General features: G+C 42.8%; 1 protein-coding gene across 1 annotated transcript in view; it reads left to right on the forward strand.

Moving 5' to 3' along the window:
- The window catches only part of INSRR (insulin receptor related receptor), a gene marked incomplete at both ends in the record, with an annotated part of 134,892 nt that overhangs the window by 27,297 nt on the left and 79,638 nt on the right, over positions 1 to 27,957 (forward strand). The window contains one exon of the mRNA XM_082274828.1: positions 11,136 to 11,675. Coding sequence (XP_082130954.1) covers positions 11,136 to 11,675 — 540 coding nt within the window. The remainder of the gene's footprint in view (positions 1 to 11,135; positions 11,676 to 27,957) is intronic.

A 27,957-nucleotide genomic window follows, 5' to 3' on the forward strand; every position in this document is an offset into this window, starting at 1 on the left:
TAGTACAGTGACTCTAGTACTGCTTAAACCCAGCTGTGCTACATCCTACTGATTTGAAGTGTCAGCTTTTTAGGTGCCAATGTAGTATATGACGACTTGATTTAATTAATTTTAAAGTAGATTCTTAATAATGCCATGAAAATGTTATTTTATTCGAGCAATTGAGTTAAACTTTTTTTGTACCCCCATACCCTGAAAGTAGAACTATAGGCAAAACTTTTTTTATTTTTATTTTTTCTCTATATATTATTAATAATACTATTAATTTTATTATTATTATTGTTATTAATAATAATAATAATAATTGTATTATAATTTTTTTTTTTTCGTGTGACTTGCATTGACTTCTATGTAAACAAAGTTACACAGATGTCAGTAAGCTGCACATGAAATCGCACTGATCGGCGGCTTTGAAGTAGCGTGATTTCAAATGCCGCGCTGGTGTGAACCAGGGCTTCATCCTTCCAATATAAAAAATGGAAAGCAAAATGGCTGCTGTGAGGCTTTGATGTTTATAGCAATTACAAGGAAGTCCATATACTATAGGTAAGGAATTTTTCATGCATTTTAGACTGTGAGAAATTTTTTACGTAAAGGAGTAGTAAAATATTTCCAAGGAAAATGCTGTACAGTGTTCCCCTTCCAATGTAAGTTGAATGCAGTGTGCTGTAACTCCTCGTGCTCAATGAGCATGACATTACATGTAGAGCACCTAATGGGGAATATTTTATTATTATTATTATTATTATTATTATTTTATTATTATTTCATATTTATTAATAATAAATATGAAATAATCTATATAATAAATATGAAATAATAATGAACTACCGTATTTTCCGGCGTATAAGATCACTGGGCTAATAAGACGACCCCCCTATTACATGATCTACCGGTAATACTTATACTTGGAGATATTATACTCGGCGTATAAGACGACCTCCCATTTTTGGGGGATTTTTTTGAGGTTCAAAAGCAGTCTTATACGCCAGAAAATACAGTAATATGTATATTTCATATGAATATAAAATATTATATATTCATATGAAATATTCATAGTTGTTGTTGTTATTATTATTATTATTAGTTCATATTTATTATGATTATTATTAGTTCATATTTATTAATGTTTATTAATAATATTCTAATATTAACAATCAAATATTAAATAATAAATATGAATATTTCATATGAATATCATAATATTTTATATTCCTTATTCATATTTATTGTGATTATTATTTCATATTTATTATGATTATTATTAGTTCATATTAATGTTTATTATTAATAATACACTAATAACAATCATAATCATAAATATTAAATAATAATAAATATGAATATTTCATATAAATATATCATGTTATATTCATATGAAATATTAATTCATATTTATTGTGATTATTTCATATTTATGATTATGATTATTATTATTCATATTTCATATTTATTCATATTTGTTATTAATATATGAAATCATAATAAATATGAACTAATATGAAATATTATTATTATTATTATTATTATTATTATTATTTTATATTCATATGGAATATTTATTATTATTATTAGTTATTATAAATAATATATTTTATATTTATTATGATTATTTCATATTATGTTTTTTTTTTTTTTTTTTTTTTTTTTTTAATTATTATGATTTTTTCATATTAATATAATATTTTAGATTTATTATTTTTCATATATATATTATACAGGGTTTAGTTTAACACCAAAAGTTTGCGCAGCACTTTAAAACATGAGGGCAAACAGTACAGATACAATTCAATACATGAGGAATCGGAGGACCCTGTTCCTTTTTAGAGCTTACAATCTAAAAGAGAGGGTCAAATGATACAAAAGGTAATAACTGGGGGATGAGCTGACGGAGAAAATAAAGTACAGTTGTTAGGTGGAGTCTGGATAGACTTTTCAGGGACCATCTAAAAGTGGACAGATTGGGGTAAGGAGTTCCAGATGATGGAAGAGGCTGGAAATCCTGGAGTAGAGCAATGAAGGAGGTGACTGGGGGGGGTAAAGAGTAGGATGTCTTGGGAGGAACGAGGAGAACAATTTGGTTGGTATTTTGAGACTATTGATAAAAACCATTGTTTGGCTGGAGTATTGATGAGACCATTGCTTGGCTGGAGTATTGATGAAACCATTGTTTGGCTGGAGTATTGATGAGACCATTGCTTGGCTGGAGTATTGATGAGACCATTGCTTGGCTGGAGTATTGATGAGACCATTGCTTGGCTGGAGTATTGATGAGACCATTGCTTGGCTGGAGTATTGATAAAGCCATTGTTTGGTTGAAGTATTGATAAAGCCATGGTTTGGCTGAAGTATTGATAAAGCCATGGTTTGGCTGAAGTATTGATAAAGCCATGGTTTGGCTGAAGTATTGATAAAGCCATGGTTTGGCTGGAGTATTGATAAAGCCATGGTTTGGCTGGAGTATTGATAAAGCCATTGTCCCCAAGGCGGTTTAGTTGTGGCTGGGGGCCGTGGAGATGCAAGTGGGTGCCAGATACAGCCAGCTGGTCATTCAAAGGTGCCTTCAAAATCCTAAGACCTAGTGGAAGAGCAAGTAGTTACATCAGGCTATTCGGTTCAGTTATGTTTTCTGATTTAATAGAGAATGTAATGAATAACAGAGATTTTATTGTTCACTATGGTTGTTTAATGAAAGGGCTGCTATGGCCATTTAAACCCAATTTGAAGATGTGAGGTCTGAGTTATTACAATGGGGTAAAGGGATGAAAAGCAAAGGGATTTGTCATTGGTGGTGTCACAGCAGCCGTAACATGGGCAATACCCCAATCATGATGAAGACAACTAAAACCGCAACCTTTTTAGCAGCTCATTTTTGATGTGAACAATTGAAACAAAACTTGGTTTATTGTATAAACAGGTTTTGTGTCCAAATTTTCTGAAACCTGTTGTGGAGAAATGGTGCTGTAATCCAAGTTTATAGTCACTACAAGTGGCTGGAACATCTTGTGCTATGTGGTGTGTGTTGTGGTATTTTTTTTTTTTTTTATGTAGCGCTACCCTCATGACTGGGCCACTGGTAGAATCTGTACCCCACTGGTTGCTTCGAACCTGCAAGTTCTCCGACACCTGTGACACCCATGGGTTCAGTCATTCTTACCAGTAGCAAAGTTAATCAGAGACCCACACAAATCTAGTGAAACAATTACGCTTTGTTTACTGGTGCAATAAAGACCTTTAAAAGGTGAACAGTATAAATTTGTACTTGTATAGAAATACCTCGGGGGCAGTGTCACTGATGGTAAAAAAAAAAAAAAAAATTGAAGCAATAACAGCAAATATATCTGATGACAAAACCCTGTTTAATAGTAATGGCGGTGATAAGTGACTTTTAGCGGGACTGCAATGTTGCGGCGGACAGATCGGACACCTAACGGACCACTTTATTGGGGACCAGTTGCCTTATTACAGTGATTACTGCTAAAAATATTGATTCTGGCAAAGAAAAGTCGCTCAGTTAAGGCAAAATATCCTGGTGCGAGTCAGATCCGCCATCCAGAAACTTCAGTCAAAAAAAGAATGACCGCACTCCGGTTCCAAAAAAAAAGAATGACCGCACTCCGGATCCAAAAAAAAAGAATGACCGCACTCCGGATCCAAAAAAAAAGAATGACCGCACTCCGGATCCAAAAAAAAAGAATGACCGCACTCCGGATCCAAAAAAAGAATGACCGCACTCCGGATCCAAAAAAAGAATGGCCGCACACCGGATCCAAAAAAAGAATGGCCGCACTCCGGATCCAAAAAAAGAATGGCCGCACTCCGGATCCAAAAAAAGAATGGCCGCACTCCGGATCCAAAAAAAGAATGACCGCACTCCGGATCCAAAAAAAGAATGACCGCACTCCGGATCCAAAAAAAGAATGACCGCACTCCGGATCCAAAAAAAGAATGACCGCACTCCGGATCCAAAAAAAGAATGACCGCACTCCGGATCCAAAAAAAGAATGACCGCACTCCGGATCCAAAAAAAGAATGACCGCACTCAGGATCTTGATGAAAGCATCAAAGTATTTATTCCTCACCACAAATAAAATATAGACAGTACATCACAGGGACATGCAAAAGGTTGACGCGTTTCACAACACTAAAGATCGCTTACTCATAACCACACCAATGTTTTCATCGAGATCCTGAGTGCGGTCATTCTTTTTTTTTTTTTTTTACGAAGTGCTAAAAATATGCACAGTCACGGTACTAATGACATTGGGAGGGGTTGTCGGGGGGCAATCAAAGGGATAAATGTGTCCCTAGGGGGTGCTTGCTAATTGTGTGGGAGTTGCTCTGACTGGGGCGGAGACAGAGATCTGTGTTCCTGCCTAGCAGGAACACAAGATCTCTATCTTCTCCCCTGTCAGAACAGCGATCTGCCTTGTTCACATAGGCAGAGTGTCGTTCTGACTCTCCCAGGAACGATCGCGGGTGGCTGGCGGACATCGGGCCCGCCGGACCCGCTGATTTTGCTCCCTGTGTCCAATCAGGGCGCAATCACGCCTCTGACAGCGCACGCCCCTTAGTGACTATTACACAAAATGACATGCAGGTACGTGTTTGCGCAATAGAGCCGACCTGCCACAGTAGATGTATGTTAGGCGGTCGGCAAGTGGTTAACCTGCTCTTTGTGAACAGTGAATGAAATCCCTTATGAATTGGGAGGAGGTTAGGTATAGTTCAATTTCTTTTAAAGAGGTGAAGCCTTTAGATCTTCAATTAGCACTTAGGTGAGTTGTATTAGAGGAAATCCTGAATTTGTAGTGCAAAGCAAGTCAAACTGGTGCATTCAAACAAGCAAGAGATGTAGGGTATGCCTGTGATGCTCTGGTGCCAAGTGAACACTGTGGCTGCTTGCTTAGGTGTACTGTGTGATGGAGTTCTACAGGCATAAGCAATGTGAGAAGAGACATCGTTGTCTGCATGCAGTGTCTTTTTGGAGTAGATGGGCAAGTGCCTGCTTACCAATATTGTAACTGATGATGACCAAGTTGAAGACTTTGCAGGATCTCCCTCAGGACCCTAGCTCGGGATGGCATTTGACCTTCGTCGTGCCGCGGTCCAGCTGGATCTGCATCTGGTATGGTTATGAGCAAGCAACTCTGTCGTGAAACGCGTCAACCTTTTACCTGTCTCATGTCTTACCAGCCTTATTTTGATGCCTGTGATGAAGAATAAAATGACTCCCTTTTGATTTCCATTTTCGGAGTGCGGTCACCTTTCTTTGTTTGATCATGGATCTGGTGTGGATGTAGCAGGAGCGGCCTCCAGGCTCCCGCCGAACAGTAGGGAGATGGGGGTAGTGGACGCCCCTTGGACACACGCGCTAACTCTTCCTTGCACAGGCCGTGACTCGGGTACAGCACCCTAAGACACAGAATTCTGGCTTGCAAATCCAGGCAGGGGTTCCCAAGAGAAATCTAGGTCTAGCCTTTTTATAAGCTCTCCCAGCAGTCTGTTCTTCTTTCCCAGCCGGCTGGTAGTTGTAGTTCCAAACAGTCCAGCTAGAGGCAAAACCCCAGCTTCCTGAACTACATGTCCCAAGATGCTTTGCTTTGCCATTAGAGTTCAGTCACTCTACATTCAGGAAGTGACTGCATAGAGTCCAGGCCAAACATTAGGAGGAAACCGCTTCACAGCAGCGATGCTATACAGTGTCTCCTGAATTGCAGGTGGTAATAGCCAGCTCTTGGGCTACATTTACAAGGATTTAAAATGGCTATTTGTGTCTGGAACACGTGTGACGTGGTCTTATTAAGGACTCAGTCAAACCAAACAAACCTGTCAACTGTTGCCAATCTTTAACTTTTTTTTTAAAGGTTTATGATGTAACATATTTTTTGGCCAATGGACCCTCCTCAGTGTGCTCATCTAAAATTACCCAAGGCATGACTTTCATGGTTTTGGGGACAAAATGTTGCCCTTCTGCCTTCCTTTTGTCTAGTGAGAGTTCCTTGTTACCTTCCCTTAAATAGGTTTAGAGTTTTCATATGTATGTAGGCAGATTGTCTATATTCTCTGCATAATTGTAAGTGGCATTGTGACTGTTTGAGTTGTTAACCTGCTGTTTCAAAACCTCACTCTTTGCAAATCGGGACGCTGTGTTTACTGCCTATCCCACCACATTGCACCTACCCAATGTGCTCAGACCCTCTGGTTATAGACTTCACACAGTGATTTTTTATTTTTTTTGGAGGACTCTGAGCACTGTATAAATTACTGAAATCTTTGACTTGGAACTTGGACCCCTGACTTCCTTCAAAGGCTTGTGAGTAGTGATGTCGCGAACCTAAAATTCGCCGTTCGCGAACGGCGAACGCGAACATCGGCAAATGTTCGCGAACCGGGCGAACCGCCATAGACTTCAATAGGCAGGCGAATTTTAAAACACACAGGGACTCTTTCTGGCCACAATAGTGATGGAAAAGTTGTTTCAAGGGGACTAACACCTGGACTGTGGCATGCCGGAGGGGGATCACGCAAAAAAAAGTTCTTAAAAATTATAATTTTTTGATAGAGAGCCAATTATTGGAAAAATTAAAAAAAAATAAAAAGTGTACCTGTGAAGTTTCAGCTCTGTAGCATGTCCAGAACCCCTAAAAAACAGCATTTGTCTTATATTTTCAGGAATATGGCTTCTCTGCAGCTGGCTTTTTCTCTTGCAGGCATTTATCGGGCATTTTTTTTAGGCAGGCATGTCATTTTTTGTATTTAGTGTCTGGGGGGTCTAAAAAGTGTACCTGTCAAGTTTCAGCTCTGTAGCATGTCCAGAACCCCTAAAAAACAGCATTTTTCTTATATTTTCAGAAATACGGCTTCTCTGCGGCTGGCTTTTTCTCTTGCAGGCATATATATCAGTGGTGGGTGGGCAGTGGCACAGTACACTCTCTGTGGACCTGACAGCAGTCACTGGCACCCAGGCAACTGCAATTTAAAAAAATATATATTTTTTTTTACTTTGCAAGCTGCTGTGCCACCTTATATATCAGTGGTGGGTGGGCAGTGGCACAGTACACTCTCTGTGGACCTGACAGCAGTCACTGGCACCCAGGCAACTGCAATTAAAAAATATATATATTTTTTTTTACTTTGCAAGCTGCTGTGCCACCTTATATATCAGTGGTGGGTGGGCACACAGTGGCACTGCAGTGGGCACAGTACACTCTGTGGACCTGACAGTAACTGGCAGCCCAGGCAACTGCAATAATAAAAAATATTTTTTTTTTTCAATTTATTGCAACAAGATGCTGTGCCACCGTATATATATCAGTGGTGGGCAGTGCACTGCAGTGGGTACAGTGCACTCTGTGGACCTGACACAGCACTCACTGCAATTATGACAGAGGAAAAAAAAAATATTTTTTAAAATGCAAGGTACTGTGCCTGTGCCACCCGAAATGAGTGTGGTGTGCACACAGTACAGTCTGTGGTGGGTCTGTGGCCTCTCACACACAGCGGGCAGGCAACTGCAGTGTACAATAGATATATATATATATATAAGGAAAAAACTCTATTACCTTACCAGCCCTTAAAAGGGCTTTTGGGGACACTAGATAGATATAGATAGATATATATATATATATATACCTAGCGTCCCCAAAAGCCCTTTTAAGGGCTGGTAATTGAGTTGTTTCTTCTTAGATATAGATGTATAGATATATAGATATAGATATATATATATCTAAGAAGAAACAACTCAATTACCAGCCCTTAAAAGGGCTTTTGGGGACGCTAGGTATATATATATATATATATATATATATATATATATATATATATATATATATATATATATATATATATATATATATATATATATATATATATATATAAAAAAAAAAAAACACAAATACCAGCCCTTAGAAGGGCTTTTTGGGGTGCTGATATTACAGCAGTAGTGGACCAAGAACACTGCAAGACCAGGAACACTGACTAACTGTCCCTAGCTTAACAGCAGCAGCAGCTCTCTCCCTACTCTCACTACACACACTGCTTCAGAATGATCTAAGTTGGATGCTGCCCTTGCTTATTTATAGGAGGTGGGAGGGTGTGGGAGGGAGGTATGCTGATTGGCTGGAAATGTGTCTGCTGACTGTAAAGTTCAGGGTCAAAGTTTGCCTCAATGATGTCTTATGGGTGGCGGACCGAACATCGCATATGTTCGCCGGCAGCGGCGAACGCGAACATGCTAAGTTCGCCGGGAACTGTTCGCCGGCGAACAGTTCTATACATCTCTAATTGTGAGTTCTTCCATTTGGTGGTAATAGAGAATTGTCTGCACCACTCACCTAGGTTAAAGGGTCTGGCACATACAAGCACTGTAACGCTAAAGGGCCTTGTGGTCCCAGCTTTGCTTTCGGTTTAAAGATGGTCCTAGATGATTTGATTTTCTTTCCTGCAAGTCATTGTTTGCAGGAAAGAAAAATTGCCCAATTTACCAATCAACCGAGTCAGTGTTGATGAGGGGGATCTCTCTAGCAGAGCTATAGCTGCTGGCAATCGCATGAAAAATCCCAAAGGCTGGTTGTACCTCAACTTGGGTACAATCAGCCTGCCCATACATGGGTCGAATCTTGGCCAGCCCTCATATGTTCCCGCATCTATTCTCTTCCACATCCCTGCAGCTATATAGACTAACTTGTGCAATAACCAAATAAGAAAATCACATCCTTTTTCGGCAGCTGGTGGTTTGGAGGAGCAGAGGCTGAGCAGCACCTGGAATCCCTCCCAGTAATGTCTGTGCCCTCCATGGTAGAGCGCTTTTTTATGCACATATGGGCAGCACAATTGCTTGGGGGTTCGAATTTCTGCCTGGCAGCACTAGGGTCATTGGTTTTAATCCCAACTACGACACAATTTGCATGGAGTTCTCCCTGTGCTTGCATGGGTTTCCGTTGGGTACTCTTGTTTCTTCCCACACTCCAAAGACACGATTTTAGGTTAACTGGCTCCTGTTATATATAATGTAGCCCTACTTTTTTTGTATGAATGGGATCTACAGATTGCTAAAAAGATCAGTTGTGCCAGTGGGGACTTTAGTAAGGGGTAGAAGTTGTGCCAGTGGGGACTTTAGTAAGGGGTAGAAGTTGTGCTAGTGGGGACTTTAGTAAGGGGTAGAAGTTGTGCTAGTGGGATAGAAGTTGTGCTAGTGGGATAGAAGTTGTGCTAGTGGGATAGAAGTTGTGCTAGTGGGATAGAAGTTGTGCTAGTGGGATAGAAGTTGTGCTAGTGGGATAGAAGTTGTGCCAGTGGGAACTTTAGTAAGGGGTAGAAGTTGTGCCAGTGGGAACTTTACTAAGGGGTAGAAGTTGTGCCAGTGGGAACTTTACTAAGGGGTAGAAGTTGTGCCAGTGGGAACTTTACTAAGGGGTAGAAGTTGCGCCAGTGGGAACTTTACTAAGGGGTAGAAGTTGCGCCAGTGGGAACTTTACTAAGGGGTAGAAGTTGCGCCAGTGGGAACTATACTGAGGGGTAGAAATTGCTCATTACTCAAGGAACCTCTAACAACCTCTGGAGCAGTGTTTCTCAACCTATTTTCAATCAAGGCACTGTTTAAATTTATGCACGATCTTGAGGCATGTCATTATAAAATGTGAAAAAGGAAACTAATATTAGTTTTACATAATGTAGCAACATTCACACATGTAGGAAACCTAACAATAGAGATGATTTAATCTTCTTCCAAAGCATATACATCTTTGCACACTGGTACTGACTGTTTCTCTTCCCTCTTATTCAGCTAATGTGACCCCATTGGTGATAGAGGGGGGGCAGTGCAGTGTAGAGGCGTCCAACGTTCTCCTTCTCAACCAATTACGTAATTGGTTGTTAGGGCGCTGGGGGCTAGAAGGTTGTAATGGTGCACAATGAAAATGTGGCTTTATGTAACTAAAAGGTTGGCTCAATGCACCTGCTGGCTTGTATACAGTTTTAGAGGAATTGTAGGCATTTTAATAAAACCTGAAGGCACCTCAGGGGTCCTTGGCACCCTGGTCGAAAAAGGCTGTTCTGGAGGAGCCCTTAGGTTCCATGGAATGCTGATTGAGAAACCCGGGCTTAAGCCTGGTACACACTACAGTTTTTGGTTTCAGGAAAAAAAAAAAACTGACCACAACAGGCAGGAGCCGCTGTACTAACCATGCAAGGTTAGTGCAGCGATCTCCCCCGCTGAACTGTTGTGTTTTGACTTGGGGATGGCCTCCCACCAGAACACTCCGATCAGTGTCGGCGGCTGGATACATACACACAGGCAGAATGTGGGCCGATATTTTGTGTATCGGCAAATGTCTCACTACATTCTGCCTGTGTGTACAGGGCTTTAGACTATTGAATTTTGGAAAATTGGAAAGAGAATTTTGAGAAAAGATTTTACAAGAAGCTATTCGTATTTAAATTGATGTGTTCTTGAGAATGCTTGTTCACACGCCAGATTGTCTAATTACCATATACTATCTTTGGGAAGTTAGAGGAGGGACCAGAGTCCTCCATCAGCAGAGTGATTCTGGAGAGGATCATTTGATAGTAAGAGCTATGGATTTCTTAAGCCTCGTACACACGATAAGAAATTCGGAAGGGAAAATTCGTCCGACGACCGATCTGCCGATTTTCGGATTGTTAGTATGGTGCTTTCGACAACCGACTCCGACTTTTCGGCTGACAAAATCCTGATGTGCAGGCTACAAAATTTTTGTCCTCCGTAATACAACGTCCGATTTTCGTCTCATTAGTACAGTTTTCGATGGAAAAAAATCTTAAGAGCAAGACTAGGCATGCTCAGAGACGATCGAACACATACAAAGCAATCCAACACATGACATCACTTCTGAAGTAGAATTCTGTCGTACGGGAAAATTCGTATGAAAATAACATCTTCACTTTCCACATCAGACTAGCATGCCACAAAAGACGGACGAGCGGTCGGCGGAAATTCGTAGCGTGTGTACGGGGCTTTAGGCTGAAGTCTCCCATGTGTCAAGGATAGTATTTTGAATCGGATCAGTTCTTGCAAACAAATAACATATATTTACTTTTAAATTTTAATGACTTTGGTTTAAATCGACCTAATTGTAATTTTTCTTCTTCCCTAGTTTGTGGCAGCATGGACATCCGAAACGATGTGTCTCAGCTTCATAAGTTGGAGAACTGTACAATTATCCAAGGCAATCTACAGATACTGCTCATGTTTAGTACCAAGCCTGAGGACTTCCGAGGCTTAAGCTTCCCCCGTTTAACCATGATCACAGAATACCTTCTTCTCTTCCGTGTCTATGGCTTGGAAAGCCTCCAAGAACTTTTCCCCAACTTGTCCATAATTCGTGGCACTGACCTCTTCTTCCATTACTCCCTGGTGATTTTTGAAATGCCTCATCTGAGGGAATTGGGGCTTATCAGCCTCACCAACATAGTGCGAGGGGACGTCCGCATTGAACGTAATCAGGAGCTCTGCCACATTTCCACTATTGACTGGTCACTGTTGTCTGAGAACGTTGAAAACTACTTTGTGGGCAACAAACCAATAGAGGAATGCACTGATGTCTGTCCTGGGCTCCTGGACTCCTCCTGTGTGAAGACTGTTATCAACGGGGTGGAGGAGCCTCGCTGCTGGACCTCTCGCCACTGCCAAAAAGGTAACCGATTATGCAGTCTCCATTAGTGATAATTAAAATTGCGTGTTTTCATCAGTGGCAACTCTAGGAACAATATAGGTGGGGCACAAAAGGTACCACAGTCAAAACTAGGGGGGGCACTCCTAATTTTCACCACCACTGTATCATACCACTGAAAAAACGAAAGTGTGTGTGTAATAGATTTACAAAATACGAGAGTAATGCAGTATGCAATGATACCTTTTTTATTGTACTAACCTAACACTTAAAAGACAAGCCTTTAAGAGTTTTCCTTTCTTATGAGAGAAACTCTCAAAAGATTTCTTTATAGTTTAAAGTAATTTCAGCAAACTGTTAATGCAGTTTTGGTGTCAGTTTACACAGTAATAGCACCTAGTATTAGTGCCAGTTTACATAGTAATAGCCCCTAGTATTGGTACTAGTTTACGCAGTAATAGCCCCTGGTATTGGTGCAAGTTTAGTTTACGCAGTAATAATGCCTAGTATTGGTGCCAGTTTATGCAGTAATAAAGCCTAGTATTGGTGCCAGTTTACGCAGTAATAAAGCTTTGTATTGGTGCCAGTTTAAGCAGTAATAAAGCCTAGTATTGGTGCCAGTTTACGCAGTAATAGCCCCTAGTATTGGTACTAGTTTACGCAGTAATAGCCCCTGGTATTGGTGCAAGTTTAGTTTACGCAGTAATAATGCCTAGTATTGGTGCCAGTTTACGCAGTAATAAAGCCTAGTATTGGTGCCAGTTTACGCAGTAATAAAGCCTAGTATTGGTGCCAGTTTACGCAGTAATAAAGCCTAGTATCGGTGCCAGTTTACGCAGTAATAAAGCCTAGTATCGGTGCTAGTTTACGCAGTAATAAAGCCTAGTTTCGGTGCCAGTTTACGCAGTGATAAGGCCTAGTATCAATGCCATGTTCTCAGTGCTGAGGAGGTAGGGAAGAGTAGTGAGACCTGCCAACCACAGTGATGAAAGTGTTAAGGCCAGCCACGACAGTTGTGGCAGTCTTAACACTTTTATCCACTTCTTTATGATTTCCCCGCGGGTCTCCTGATGCGCTACAGTACAGCGCACCTCTCAATCCGGAACTCCTTCCTCGCCCCACACCAGGGCAAAACTAAGGGGGAAGGCTGCTACAGCGCACCTCTATCCGAGACTCGTGCCTCTACAGCGGGGATGCCCAACCTTTTGAGGAGTGAGGGCCACTTTAGTGACTTGGTAACTGGTCGCGGGCCACAATGAGCGGAGCGGGCAGATGACCGGTCAACATATGCAGACAGACACAGCCCGCTCTATTCTATGGGCCCTCCAATCCAATCTGCCCAGACAGAAGGGGACAGATCCCCTTCTGTTTTTTTAGGTGGATCGGATTAGAGATAGGCGGGTGTAAATGGACACAAGTCCGTTAACATCAGCTGCTCTATAGAGGTGAATGGAGGGTCAGATTGGATCCACATGAAAAAAAGACAGGCGGACCCGATCGGACTGATCGTGTGAAAGGGGCCTAAGGCTGCTTTCACACGGATGCACTGCGGTTTACCTGCACCTCAACTGACCTCAATCTTCTTCCTCAGGATTCCTGCAGGTATTGCTGTTTTTTTTCTTCATCTTGACCCACAGTCTTTAGTTACCTCTCCTACTGGTATGTGCCCTCATAGACTTTTCATAGGTGTATACAGTGTACGTGCACCACATTTGTGTCTTCCTTTCGCCTTACAGCTACCAGCAAATGTATCTTGCGCATGATGACCTTGACTACAAGTGTAGGGCCAAAGGATACAACCAGTGGTGGCTGGTGCTCCATGGGCTGGGGGGGGGGGTGGATGGCAGACGGACCACACCATACCCCCCCCCCCGGACCGCACCGGCCTGCACACCATACACACAACTGAGTGGGCTCAGGGCGATGTGCTCGGCGCCCCGAGCCCACCCTTTTGTGAAGCCTATTAGAGCCTCTGGCTCTAATCACGTGCTTCAAAAAAAAAAAAAACCCATTGGAATCCATGTGTTCGGGGCCCTGCATGTAGATTAGGGGACCGGATGGATGGACGGGCCGCCACTGGATACAATTCGAGAGAATAAATCTTTTTGCAACTATAGTCAATGATTGCACATAATCGCTCTTCATTATGTACAGTATGTTCACATGAAAAGCTAGTAATCTAGTTCTCTACTCAGATGAGCTATCTTTGTCATTATTTATTCTATCTGTGTGAGAGAGAATAGACCAATTGTACGCTTTTGTAAGATGCATTGTTTTTATAGCTTGCTTGCCAGAAGCGTTCCCTTAAGTTATTCTCTCTGGAAATCACCTTCCTCTATATACCATTCCTCCAAATTCTAAGGCAGGGTTTCTCAACCAGGGTTCCATGGAAATCTAGGGTTCCTCCAACAGTTGCCAGGGGTTCCTTGAGCTTGGAGTAATTTCTGCCTCTCAAATAAGTTCCACTGACACTATTAATCTTTTTAGCTATCTGTAAGGGGGCATTCTTCCCACTGATCATCACACTAATGTATCCTGAGTTGTAGATATTGTCATTTTTAGCAAGGGCTCCCTGAGACCAGAAAGGTATTTTGAAGGTTCCCCTCTGTTGAAAAGGCTGAGAAAGGCTGCTCTAAAGTATTCCAAAAAAAGGTTTCAAAACCTCCTGTGCATAGGTGTGGTGAATTAAGGACAATCCTCACGTGTATTCACTTTAAGGCGCCACCAGAGGATAAGTAGGCCATGCTGCCCTCTAACAGCTGGGGTAGTCCAGATAGTGATTGCAAGAAAGCAAATAGAAGGTGCAGCCTAGTGCATTATCCCAAGGGTAGTTTACCTACTTGACCTCGAGGGAGATTTGCCACCCTTCATGCACAGGCCATTATTTGTGATACGGCGTGGGTTACTTTAACTGACAATATGCTGTACATTAAATTTGGGCCATCCCCCCCCCCCCCGCAAATATCTTTCCTTTGGTGGTATTTTATCCACTAACCCACTATTAACAAAAAAGGCCGACAATTTTGCTATTAACCACTTCACACTCATGCTATAGCCGAAAGACGGCTACAGCGCGGGCCTAAAATGCCAGGACGTCGTACCTGGAAGTCCTTCTTCTGTTCTTGCACTTCCAAGTGCCCCCTGGGACTCAGCTGATCAGATAAAGGGATAATCTGCCCCCTGGGACTCAGCTGATCTGATAAAGGGCTGATCATGGCTCTTTACCACCTGATCAGCTGTCAGCAAATGAAAGCTGATCACGTGATGTAAACAGAAGCCGATCATCGGCTTTTCTTTCTTCTTCACACTGACAGAGTGAGGAGAAAAAAAGCCAATCACTGGCTTCTGTAAGAGGGACATCGGTCCCACACTATCCCCATCAGTGCTTCTAAGCAGTGCCCATTAGTGCTGCCCCATCAGTGCCACCTATCATTGCACATCAGTGCCAGCTGTCAATTCCGCCTTATAAGCGCACATCAATGAAGGAGAAAAATTACCTGTTAGGAAAACTTTATAACAAACTATAAAAACTTTTTTTTTTTTTTTTTTTTTTCAAAAATGTTTCGTCTTTTTTTTTTTTTTTTTTTTTGTTTAGCCAAAAAAAAAAAAAAAAAAAACCCCAGTAGTAATTAAATACAACCAAAAGAAAGCTATATATTTTTGTGTGATAAAAAGTTCATATGGGTACAGCGTAGCATGATCAATTGCTATTCAAAGTGTGTCAGTGCTGAAAGCTGAAAATTGGCCTGGACAGATAGGGGGTATATGTGCCTAGTAAGCAAAAAAAAAAAAGAAAAAAAAAAATCACCAACTGATCCACTCCTGGAAGCTGCGGGATCCTCTGGGTCCCAGTCTGCCCTGGCGGCCATGACGGAAGCCCTGCAGTCACTTGTATCCAAGGTAGATAAGGCTCTGCAAAGGAAGCCTAGCAAGAAGTGCCCCCCCCCCACCCCCCCGCCTTCACCTGTATCTTCTGCCTCCTCAGAGTCTGAGGTGGATTTGGCCACTGTGGACGAGTGTCAGCCCACTGGGTCTGCATCCACTCACAGAGTGCTCTAATAGTGAGGACGAATGCTCCTCCGCAGTAGTTGCGCATGAAAAACCTCTGGTGGAGGCATTGTCAGGGCGGGAAACCTTAAAGTTGGAGGACTCAGCTAACGCTGAATCGGCAACGCCGGTGCAGTTTGGCAAGTTTTTAAAATCTTCCAAGGTGACAAAGGTGTTTCCCTTTCCTGCCTATTTTGCCTATTTTGACACGATTGTCCCTAGTCAGTGGGGTTCCCCGAAATGCATGGTTGGAATACCCAAGCATTTCACTAGCGGATATCTTTTTTTTTTTTTGAGGAGTCTCTCCTGAAGAAACTTACGTTTCCATCGTTGGTGGACTCTCAGGTTTCCAGGTTAAATAAGGACACACTCTTGCCGGTGGAGGATTCTCCATCCTTTAGGGATCCTGTGGACAAGAGAGCTGAGGCTCTGGTCCGGTACTCTTACCTCCCATAAGGTACATCACTTCCACAGGTTGTTAGGGGAAAGGAACCTTGCCCCTTTTTTTTTTTTCGGCTCACAAGCAGCCCTTTCATCTGTCTGGATCACAGGAAAAGGGTTTGAGATCCACCCCTAACTTTGCAGGAGACTCCAAGAGACCCTGGAATGGTAAGTCAAAGGCAGGCACCATTGGTTCCGCAGACGAGCCTTCCCCAGCCTGAAGGGGTGCCCTTATCCGCATTTGGGGTGGGGGGACATCGTCGCCTTTTTCCGGAAACCAAGGGACCTTGCTCATTCAGGACAAATGGGTCCACAAGTTGATTCTGTTTGGTTAAAAGATCCAGTTTTGATCCTTGCCTTCGGCAAGGTTCTTTCTTTCCAACTTGCGCCTGTCTCACGAACGGCTACAGGGCCTATACGGGGCAGTGCAGGACCTGTTAGCACAAGGAGTTATTGTGCCGGTTCCAGAGTCGGAACGTTTTCAAGGTTTTTATTCAAATCTGTTCACAGTTCCCAAGGAAGGAAGGCTAAGTTTGTCCGATCTTGGACCTCAAGGCTCTGAACCGCTTTGTGCGAGTTCAGAAATTTTGGATGGAGTCCATTCACATATAGTAGCTTTCTTCCATCAGGGGGATCTTCTGGCTTCCATTGATCTCAAGGACTCTTATCTTCATATTCCAATATATGTCGGGCATCAGCTTTTTCTATGTTGTGCCATGGGCGAGGAGCCCTATCAATTTGTGGCGTTACCCTTTGGTCTCGCCTCAGCCCCTCAGGTGTTCACAAAGGTTTTGGCCCCAGTACTGGCCTTGCTAGGGCAGAAGGGGATCGTGGTACTGGTTTACCTGGATGATCTGCTTCTGCGGGCAGAGTCGTCTCCTGCTCTAGAAGCTGACTTGGACATCACTGTGCGAACTCTTCAGAAGTTCAGATGGACACTGAATTTTCCAAAATCGGATTTGACTCCATCAACAAAGCTGGACTATTTGGGTCTGACCCTGGACTCGGCGTCGGCCTGTGTTTCTTCCACAGGCGAAACTTCTGAAGCTACAGGATGCGATTCAGGTCCTGTTGTCCAGCCGTCGGTCATCGCTCAGGACTTGCATGCAAGTGCTGGGACAACCATCAGTTGTCGCTCAGTACTTGCATGCAAGTGCTGGGCCTGATGGTTTCCACCTTAAAGGCAGTTCCGTTTTGCTCCGTTTCATAACCAACATCTGAAAAAAGATTCTGGCCAAATGGAACAAGGATCCGCTGTCATTGAACGATCTGATCCTGTTGAGTCGGGGTACGAGGGGGTCTCTACTATGGTGACTCCACTCCCCTGTGCTTCATCTGGGAAAATCCTTTCTTCCCCCTGTATTGGACTGTGGTCACCTCAGATGCCAGTCTGTCCAGGTGGGGAGGTGTCTTGGGAGTGTACTCGGCCCAAGGTGTTTGCACTCGAGCGGAGTCCAGTCTGCCGATCAACATCCTGGAGTTTCGGGCGATTTTTCTGTGTCAGTGGACGGATTGTCTGCAGGGATGCCCTGTGAGGATACAATCGGGGAATGCCACGGCTGTGGCATATGTTAATCATCAAGGGGGCACAAGGAGTGCCCTGGCGCCCCGGGAAGTAGCCGGTATCTTGAGGTGGGTAGAACTATATGTTCCGGCCTTCTCTGCTGTGCACATTCCGGGGGTAGACAATTGGCAAGCGGACTATCTCAGTCGGCAGAGGTTGGATCCGGGAGAATGGTCTGTTCACCCGAAGGGGTTTCATCAGTTGTGCCTTCGGTGGGGGACCCCCGATGTGGACCTGTTGGCCTCTGGCCTCAATAGGAAAGTGCAGAGTTTGTGTGAAGGTCTCCGGATCCTCTGGCCGATGCTGCAGATGCACTGGGGGCCCCAGGTAGAAGGGATTCCAGTCATTCTGGTAGCACCAGATTAGCCTCGCCGGCCTTGGTACGCAGGTCTAGTAAGGCTGGTTGCAGACGTCCCTTGGAAACTTCTCTCAGGGAAGATCTCCAGTCTCAGGGACCAATCTTCCATCCTGCTTTACAGTCCCTGGGTTTAACGGTCTGGCTATTGAAAGCCAGGTGCTGAAGGACACCAAAGGTCGTTGGCTGCGAAGTCCTTGGTTCACACCTTTTGTGCAGGGAGTTTGCCCTCTTGCTCCTCCTGTGCAATCCCATTCCCTGGTACCTCCGTGGGATCAACTTTTTTTTAGAACGTTTGTGAACTTTCTCTGCTCACTTTGTCGCAGAAGGTGGCTTTTTTTTATTCGCTACTTTTGCACATGGGTTGTCAGGAGTTGGCTGCATTGTCCTATCGGTCACCTTACCTGGTGATTCATAGGAACAAAGTGGTGTTGCGAACCTGTCAGGCATTCCTTCCTAAGGTTGTCTCAGGGGTTTCATTTGAATGAAGATATTGTGTTACTGTCCTTATATCCTAAGCCAAAATGTAAAATTGCTTTACATTCCTTGGATGTGGTCAGGGCGATTCGGGTGACTGAGCAATTCGGAAATCAGATTCTTTGTTTCTTACGGATGGACCTCCATAAGGGGCAGGCTGCATCTGCTGCAACCATTTCCAGGTGGATCGGGCAGACGGTGGTGCAGGCCTATTAAGGGTCAGGTTCCTCCTTTTCCCTGTCAAGGCATATTCTACAACGGCTCTTAGTGCCTCCTGGGCCTTCCGTCATCAGGCATCAGTGGTTCGGGTGTACAAGGTGGCTACATGGTCGTCCATACACACATTCACAAAGTGGATGTACTTGCATCTTCAGATGCGGCGTTCGGCCCCAAAGTTTTGAAGGCTGCGGTTGCAGAGGCTCCCACCTCTTGAGGGTCTAATTTTCTCCTGGTGGTGATCTCCATTTGTTCCTGGTTGAGCTCCTGTTTTACCTGGTTGGCTATGTTTAGACTTGTTGGGAATTCTGTCTCTTGCTGTTTTTCCCACCCCTCATATTGACACTGCTTTGGGACAACCCAATGGTCTAGAAGATATGTAGCTGTGTCTGTCAGTGAACGAACGACAGAACTGGCTTTTTGTCTTACCGTAAAATCCTTTTGAGGTTCACTGACGGACACAGCACCCGCCCCTCTGGTTGATTTATGTATTCTTCTGACACTGCTTGTTAAGTCCTATAGCAGGAAGTGATGGAAAACCAAAAGAACAAAAGAAATCTGTTTGTGGGAGAAAAAGGACATCCAATTTTATTTGGGTACAGTTTATTTGGGTACAGTTTTTTTATTTGGGTACAGTTTTTTTGCACAATCGGGCAATTGTCAGTTAAAGTAACGCAGTGGCGTTTCGCTACATACATACATACATACATACATACATACATACCTACATAAATACCAGTGATCAGGGCCGGACTGGGAATAAAAACCAACCCTGGAAATAATTTCATACCAGTCCCATAGCATTATTATACCAGCCCAACAGCATAATGTCATTATTTTCTTGTTCATAAAAGGGAAATCCATGCATTTTGAAGCACATTTGAAGAGTGTATTAAATATAGATAAGATAGATATGAATAAAAAGTGCGGGCATGGTGCAGGAGATGCTGAGGCTGCGGGCATGGTGCAGGGGCTGCGGGCATGGTGCAGGAGATGCAGGGGCTGCGGGCATGGTGCAGGAGATGCAGAGGCTGTGGGCATGGTGCAGGGGCTGCAAGCATGGTGCAGGAGATGCAGGGGCTATGGAGGGGTCTTACTTGGCCATCAGTGAGGCGCCTTTCATTTAAAAATTGGCGCCGCTCAGCGCCATTACGTCACTGCGCATGCGCTGTCTGCCCGAAAATGGCCGAGCGTGTACGGGCTTTACCGAGCGGCGGCTCATGCGCAGTTGACATGTCAGGCTGGCTGCAACCAATTTTTTTTTTTTTTTTTTTTTTTTTTTTTTTTATGGCTGCCGCTGCCCTTCAGGCTGCCCCAGGGCAGAGGGACTTGCCGGCCTACCGGGAAATTTCCCGGTTATCTCGGTAGGCCAGTCCGGCCTTGCCGGTGATGATCACTAGGTCTTTGTACTACTCAATGCAATGCAGGCAGATTATGGCTGATGGGAGGGGCTTGCAGAGTGCTGTACATAGCCTCCTGATAACCGAGAGCTGCTATAATGCCCATGGGTGATGCTGAGCCTCCATTATTGAGATCCAAGTGAAAGGGGTGGGCCACAGACAGACTGGGAAGGGAAGCCCTCCAGCTCGGAAATTAGGTTGGACTATTGGACTTCAGCTTCTAATGCACACTGAAAGACGCTCACAACGTGCAGTAAAATCAGAGTAAGCAATTTCAGCCCTGTAGAGGCAGGGCCAGGGTAAGGGGTGGGCAGAAGGGACCGCTGTCCTGGGCGCAGAACAGTGTATGTATGACAGTATGTATACCAGTGTATGAACAGGGAAGGAGGGGGGGTGCAATTCTGGAAATTTGGCTATCCTGTGCCAGAAGATAATGTAAACTGATAAAGAAATCAACATTTACAGTGGAATAAAATCCCAGGAAATATTTGAGTGAAAATGTTTAAGGCCTTGTAAACCAATAATTATTTTTGTTAAAAGCTTCTTCCCTGGCTTTTTATTTAAAAAATAATAATAAATAAAAATAAAATTCTAATTTTAATTCGGAAAAGAAATAGGTTGCAGCCTGATTTTCCTTCTAACTTTTTGTTTTATTTTTTGCTAGACCAGTTATGAACTGCAGCCTAGGTAGTTTTCTATAGCATAACCATGGCATTGTAGGCTGCACCCTTTCATAGGTTCATGGCAATCCAGTTTTTCCGGTGCTGACTTTTTGCACGGTAGGAAGTGGTTAAAGGGCGCAGCGCGCGGTGGCTGCAAGCAGGAAAGTGGGCGTAACACGAGCTGTTTGTACCCTCCAGGCGGCAGGTACGGTGCATGAACGCGTGCCACATGCTGGCTTCTGTTTACTGTAAATATTTGGCAGCATCTGCAGGATAAACATTCGCTTCTCATTTACCAGTTTATCAGGCCTTCCATCCTTTCCCCTGCATGTTTTTGTCTACAGCCTGGACCCGATTATCTTGCACGTGTGTCTGCGTGTCATAGGTATGGGGGGGGGGGGGGGGGGGCAGCGGCTCTATCACCAATGGCAGAGGTTCAGAAAAAGTGGCAAACTGTGTGTATAAAAAAATTAAATACAATTTTTTGTTATTGCTGTTATTGTGTAATTAGTAATAAATATCATTATTTGCTATTATTATTTAGTAGTAATATTTATTATAAATACATATTTATTGCTGCTATTATTATTATTATTACTACTACTCTATTATAAATGAATAATCATTGCTGCTAATTAACATTATTAGCTATTGTTTGATGTTTTTATTTGTAATTTTATTTCTTATTCTTGTATTTATTCTTTTTATTTTTATTACTATTTTTATTACTATTATGCTACTATTATGACTTAAACATTTATTTATTAGCAATATTATTATTATACATAATAGCAAATAAGTTATTCTTCTCAATAATAATAATTGATCTTATTAGCAATAAATAGCAATAACGTGGCTGCTTTTGTTGTTAATATTATTAGTATTTATTGCTATTTTTAATTATTTATTCCTATTCTGAACAAAAATGGATTAGCAATAAAGAGCTATATTGTTACAAATAAATACAATATCCGCATTCAATTACCATAATAAATTATTATTATTAATTAGTATTGTTAAATGCTATTATTATTCCTATTCTTGCTATTATTAACACTTGCTATTCTCTATTAATCTTCCTATTATTATTATTATTATTATTATTATTATTATTATTATTAATGGCATTGTTAAATGCTATTAATGTTATTGCTATTAATACTTTTCTTTATTATTATTATTATTATTATTATTATTATTATTATTATTGGTATTGTTAAATGCTGCTATTATTATTATTTTTTATTATTATTGATATTAATTGGTGGTATTGTTAAATGTGATTTAATAATAGCAAGAATAATAAGCATTTAACAATGCTATCTATTATTTTTTATTTATTATTATTATTATTATTATTATTATTATTAATAGCAGCATTTACCAATACTAATAATGATAATGGAGAATAGAAAGTGTTAATAGCAATAATAGGAGAATAGCAAGTGTTTTTATTAGTCTTATTATAATTATTATTATTATTGTTATTATTGTTGGTATTGTTAAATGTTGTTTATTATTATTATTATTATTATTATTATTATTATTGCCATTTTAATGCTATGAATAATAATAATAATAGCAAGTATTAAAAATAGCAATAATAAAAATAATAGCATTTAACAATAATAACACCAATAATAATAATAATTTAATAGGACTAATAACACTTATTAGTATTATTTGTATTGGTAAATGCTGCTATTAATAATAATATTAATAATTATTATTCATAATCTGTGTGTTTGTGTTTTTTTTTTTTTTTTTTTTTGTTTTTTTATGTCCCCATGTGGGTAGCTTTGCATCTGCCCACAGGATCCTTTCACGGACTTTACATCATCTTCTCATCTTTCCTTCCATAGATCCTAAATGTTTGCAAATGACAAAGGGTTGATTAGTAGACCAAATGGCGACCAAAACCAGAAACCTGCCCTTTTAGGTGGCACTAAGGCCCCCGTTCACATATTGCGGTTTAGGAGTGCGGGCAGAACCGCCACGATTCTGCTCGCAGTCCTAAATCATGGCAGAATGCAAAATGCTCTTCTGGGTGCCATTATTATTTAATGGCACCCCAAGCACAATGCAATTCTGCCATGCGACGTGAGTTTAAAAAAAAAAAAAAAAAACCTCTCCAAGCTTGACGCCCAAAAATGAGAATGAGGTTCTTTCGCGACGCGGGAAATCACATGCAAACGGCCCTACCAAAATCGTGAACGGGAATGATAGTTACGGCTACGCCAAAGTGCGGATGCAGCCCTAATGATATCCTTATTCTCCAAAAATAATCCATACACATCCCTCTCCCATGGCCCTGTAATCCTATTTTTTATGAACAGTTACTGTGTGTTTTTCTGCTTCCTCCATGAGCTCCTGAACCTCTCCCTTCCCTCCCTCACTTCTCTTTGGAACCAATTGGTTGCAGTCATGAGCATTGCTCCATGCACACTTCAAATCCCGTAGTCAATCTCAGGAGTAAGCAAGAGAGGGGTGACTATGCTCCTCAATACAGGTGGGATGCAGATTTTTTGGCTGCACATCCATGATGGGAATCTCGCGTTCCAGCACATCCCAAAGGTGTTCTATTGGATGAGATGTGGTGAGTGTGGAGGTCATTGGAGTACAATGACCTCATTGTCATGTTGAAGAAACCAGTTGTGAGATGATTGGAGCTTTGTGACATGGTGCATTATCCTGCTGGAAGGAGCCATCAGAAGATGGGTACACTGTAGTCATCAAGGGATGGACATGGTCACCAACAATACTCGGGTAGGTCGTGGCATTTAAACAATGCTCAGTTTGTACCAAGGGGCCCAAAGTGTGCTAAGAAAATATCCCCGACACCATTGCACCACCACCAGCCTGAACCACTGATGCAAGGCAGGATGGATCCGTGCTTTCATGTAGTTTAAGCCAAATTCTGACCCTACCATCTCGATGTCGCAGCTGAAATCGAGATTCGTCATGGTTTTTCCAATGTTCTGTTGTCCAATTTTGGTAAACCTGTGTGACTTGTAGCCTCAGTTTCCTGTTCTTAGCTGACAGGAGTGGCACCCTGGTGTGGTCTTCTGTTGCTGAAGCCCATATGCTTCAAGGCTCGATGTGTTGTGCGTTCAGAGATGGTATTCTGCATACCTTGGTTGTAACGAGTGGTTATTTGAGTTACTGTTGCCTTTCTATCATCTGGAACCAGTCTGCCCATTCTCCACTGACATCAACAAGGCATTTTCCTCCACACCACTTCTGCTCACTGGATATTTTCTCTTTTTCCCACCATTCTCTGTAAACCCGAGAGATGTTTGTGTGTGAAAATCCCAGTAGTTTAGCAGTTTTTGAAATACTCAGACCAAGCCGTCTGGCACCAACAACCATGCCACGTTCAAAGTCCCTTAAATCCCCATTCTGATGCTCGATTTTTAACTTCAGTTAGTCATCTTCTCCACGTCTAGTTGCCTAAATGCATTGAGTTGCTACCATGTGATTGGCTGAACACGTTGTCCCTGAAGTTGAAAGCAGAAAGAAATGGACAAGCGTAAGGATTTGAGTGACTTTGACAAGGGCCAAATTGTAAGTGGGTCTAAGCATCTCCAAAATTGCAGCTCTTATGGTATGTTCCCCGTCTGCAGTGGCCAGGACTGACCAAAAGTGGCCCAAGGAAGTAAACCAGTGAATCAGACAGGTTCATGGGTTTTGACCACTCATGTGCAAGAGGTCTAACAAAAAAAGCAACAGTTCAAGGTGCCCATGCTTTCAGTGTGAGCAAGCCCTAACTAGAGTACCCTCCTCATCCCTTTAAACCCAAACGCATATTAATTACACAGGTTCTGTGGCTAATTAAGGTGGTAATTTAAGCTCAGTGCCTTATCTGCATTTAATTGGCCTCGGAACATATGTAATAAGGGATGAGGTGGAAACCCTAGCCCTAACACTAAGCATACTCTACTCATACCTGTTTTTAATGTATCGTAGACTGGCTCAGTCTTGATCTTCTGTTGCCAATTTACAACCACCTCCTGTCTACATGCCCTCCAGCTATGGCTGCATGGAATTAGGGTGGGCAGTTTCGACACACCTTACACAGGCATGCACCACTATTGTCACCATCAGGAACCCATCTCGATGCCTTTGCTGGAGTATTTGCACATATCCATGAAAGGAGAAGACGCAGACCAGGCCATTGTAACTTGAGCAGGCCCTTTTCTCTCCTAGAAAAGGTGGGCATGAGGGTTTCTAACAACCAAAGAGGTTCAAGCCCAAAACTTTCCCTGCTCCTGCTGTTAAAATCAGAGGGACATTGTCCCTAAAGTCTCCCCCTGCATGGGTTGGAGCCCACTGGTGCCCCATTCCGCAGAGCAGGTCGGTTGGAGACCACCATCACTGCCCCCCAATCAAATACCACCCTGGGAGACCAATGTTACTACCATTGATTGCAGAAACTATTTTAACCAGCAGCCACTCTGCCCCTAGGCTCCGGTCCTGAATGGGAATCCTGAAGCAGCTGGGCCCACCAACGGCCTGATCAGCAATGGACTCCCCCTGGCTCTGGTTATCGGTTTGGGAACAAGGTTAAAATGTTGAATGGTCAAATTTTGACTTGGCCTCATGGGTCTGCGTAATTGGACTGCAGGATAAAATGGAGTAATCCCCCCCCCCTTTTTTTTTTTTTTTTTTTTCAAGCAGTCAAAAATCTTTTGGTTTGCAAACATGACAGACCTCTTGGCAGACGTTTCCAGTACGTCCGTGTCTGGAAAGGTTTCCATTTACATATCAAACACAGGTGAATGGAGCCAAGGTTTTCACCAGAAACAAACAGTGTATGGATGGACTGTAATTACGTGTTCGTTTGCTTCACTCTGTATCTGTTTCCTTGACTACATTTTTAAAAGATTAATAAGAAAAAAAGTATTGTTAGATGGTGGTTTGGCTAGTTTTAGCAGGATCTAGAACCAGTCTATAGGCAGTCCAGGAACTCTTCAGGTATTCCTTGGTCAACTGAAATTAAAGGGAGATTCTTTTCCTCAGGTTAAAATTTTGAGAACGGGGTTTAACCTGACACCAGGGTTTCTTCATGGATTATAGGAGCACAAATATTTCTAAACCAAAGAAGGTCTGTTTGGAAGACGCATCCCTTTGGCCATGGTAAAGTGAACCTGACCTGCCATAAAACCTTTTCCAAGGTGAAGGTTCTAAAGTGCTGAATCTTTTAGGGCCTGCAAGTTCGTGTGTTGGGTTTTACGTCATTCTTAGGGGTCATGTAGAGCTCCTTGGATCCTGGGCCACGGTTGTACTTCACTTGTTCATGTTGAGATGAAACCCTTCCCCTTCCCTGCCCTGCCCTGTCATTCGAATGAACGACCAGAAGTATTGACAGGTCTAGTACTTGACATTTGAATGACAAGGATAGACTCTGTGCTGGTAAATGGAGGGGCTTCATCTCAACTTGAAGTCAAGCTTCCATGAGCATCTTGGGCAATAGGATTCCTGTGGGCCCAACTGGTTTACAAAGATGGATATGAAGACTAAGGCTGGCAATATATTATACAATTTTCTTATTCAATTTCCTTTATATTTACCTTCAACTATGTAGTGCAAGGGCCTGCCTGACTGCATACAAATGGAAAGTGTTGAGGTTCAACCTCATATTAGAGGTCTTTGGTAAATCTAAAGGAAAATCGTATAATGTATGGCCAGCCTAACACCACTTGCAGCCACTACAAAGTGCTCTACCCCAGTCATTCATATATTATATCCCCATGTTACTCTTAGGTAAGTAAAGGCCGATACGGTAGGTGAATGGGATCATCCATCTTCTTGTGCTGGATACCGTTGCAGAAAGGAGGGGTGCGGAGTGCCGTTGGTGCGTGGAGGCTGTTGTCTGGCAGCCTGTCCGATGGTGCTGTGGTGGTGGAGGACTCTCAGTGGGGCTCCACTTCCTACTTCCGGTCAGGCCGACATCGCTTCCTGTGAGGCGGAGGTAAAGATGGGCGTTGCTAGCTTTTGGAGCATCCGTGCTCCTTCATTAGGCGGTCATTGACCATTTTTTTTACTTTCTATATTTTTACTTCTTTACCTCATGGTATGCCACCCACCAGAGGCGTAACTAGAACCTTCAGGGCCCTGATGCAAGAAACCATGAAGGGCCCCCCAGACCCCTGGCCGGGGCCCTTACCTTCAAGCCTAGAGCTCTTCCCACTAATCCTGGTGCTCTTTACACTCGTTGCATGGCCTTTTATTACGGTCCTGCAGCAGGATTCTTTCACAAGTTCTGCAGTGGGCCCCCTTCCTGCAATCTTGGGGCCTCCCCACAGTGGTGCAATGCCAGGGTCCGGTCGCAAGTGTGACCTTTGCGATCCTGGAAGTTCAACCACTGGTTTGCTACCGGGCCCCCTGGAGCATGGGGCCCGGTAGCGATTGCAACCCCTGCAACCCCTGTAGTTACGCCCCTGCCACCCACCAACATCAGAGAGCGCCATGTAATCATTGACTTTATTCATATATTAAACACCAGAGCATCTACTGCCCACATACAGTAAGTTCTGCTATTTCATTTGAATGGCTACACAATCAGGAGGAGTTCTCTAAATTTTGGAAAGAATTTGAACTCCATGTACAAGTGGTCTAGGATCTAATGCCTCGTACACACGCAACGATTATCGGCCGACCGATCATCCGACTTTTGTCCAGAGTGGTGTTTTGACTTAGACTGCACACAAATTTTCTCGGCCAACAAAATTCTACTTCAGAAGTGATGTCATATGTTGGTTTGCTTTCTTTGTGTTCTTTCTTCACTGAGCATGCCCAGACTTGCTCATCAGATTTTTCCCTGTCGAAATCTGTACTGACTGCATGAAAAATCGGCCGTTATGTTGACGGCCAACAAAAATTTTATAGTCTGCACCCCAGATTTTTTTCGGACGAAAAGTCGGAGTCGGTTGTCGAAAGCCTCATACTAACAAGCCGAAAATTGGCCGATCGGACGTTGGCCAACTATCGACGCGTGTGTACGAGGCATTAGGGTGCTTTAAAAGGCCATGGGGATCAATCTGAAGACTAACAAGTGCTTTCAGGCACTACAGAGTCTCTACACTTCAGCCCTGTTGCCATAAAACCGTTTAAAGGGCAGGTCAATTTCACTTTGAGGCTCTAC

Source organism: Pelophylax lessonae (genome assembly GCF_965119305.1).
Source record: "Pelophylax lessonae genome assembly, chromosome: 13".
NCBI classification, from domain to species: Eukaryota; Metazoa; Chordata; class Amphibia; order Anura; family Ranidae; genus Pelophylax; species Pelophylax lessonae.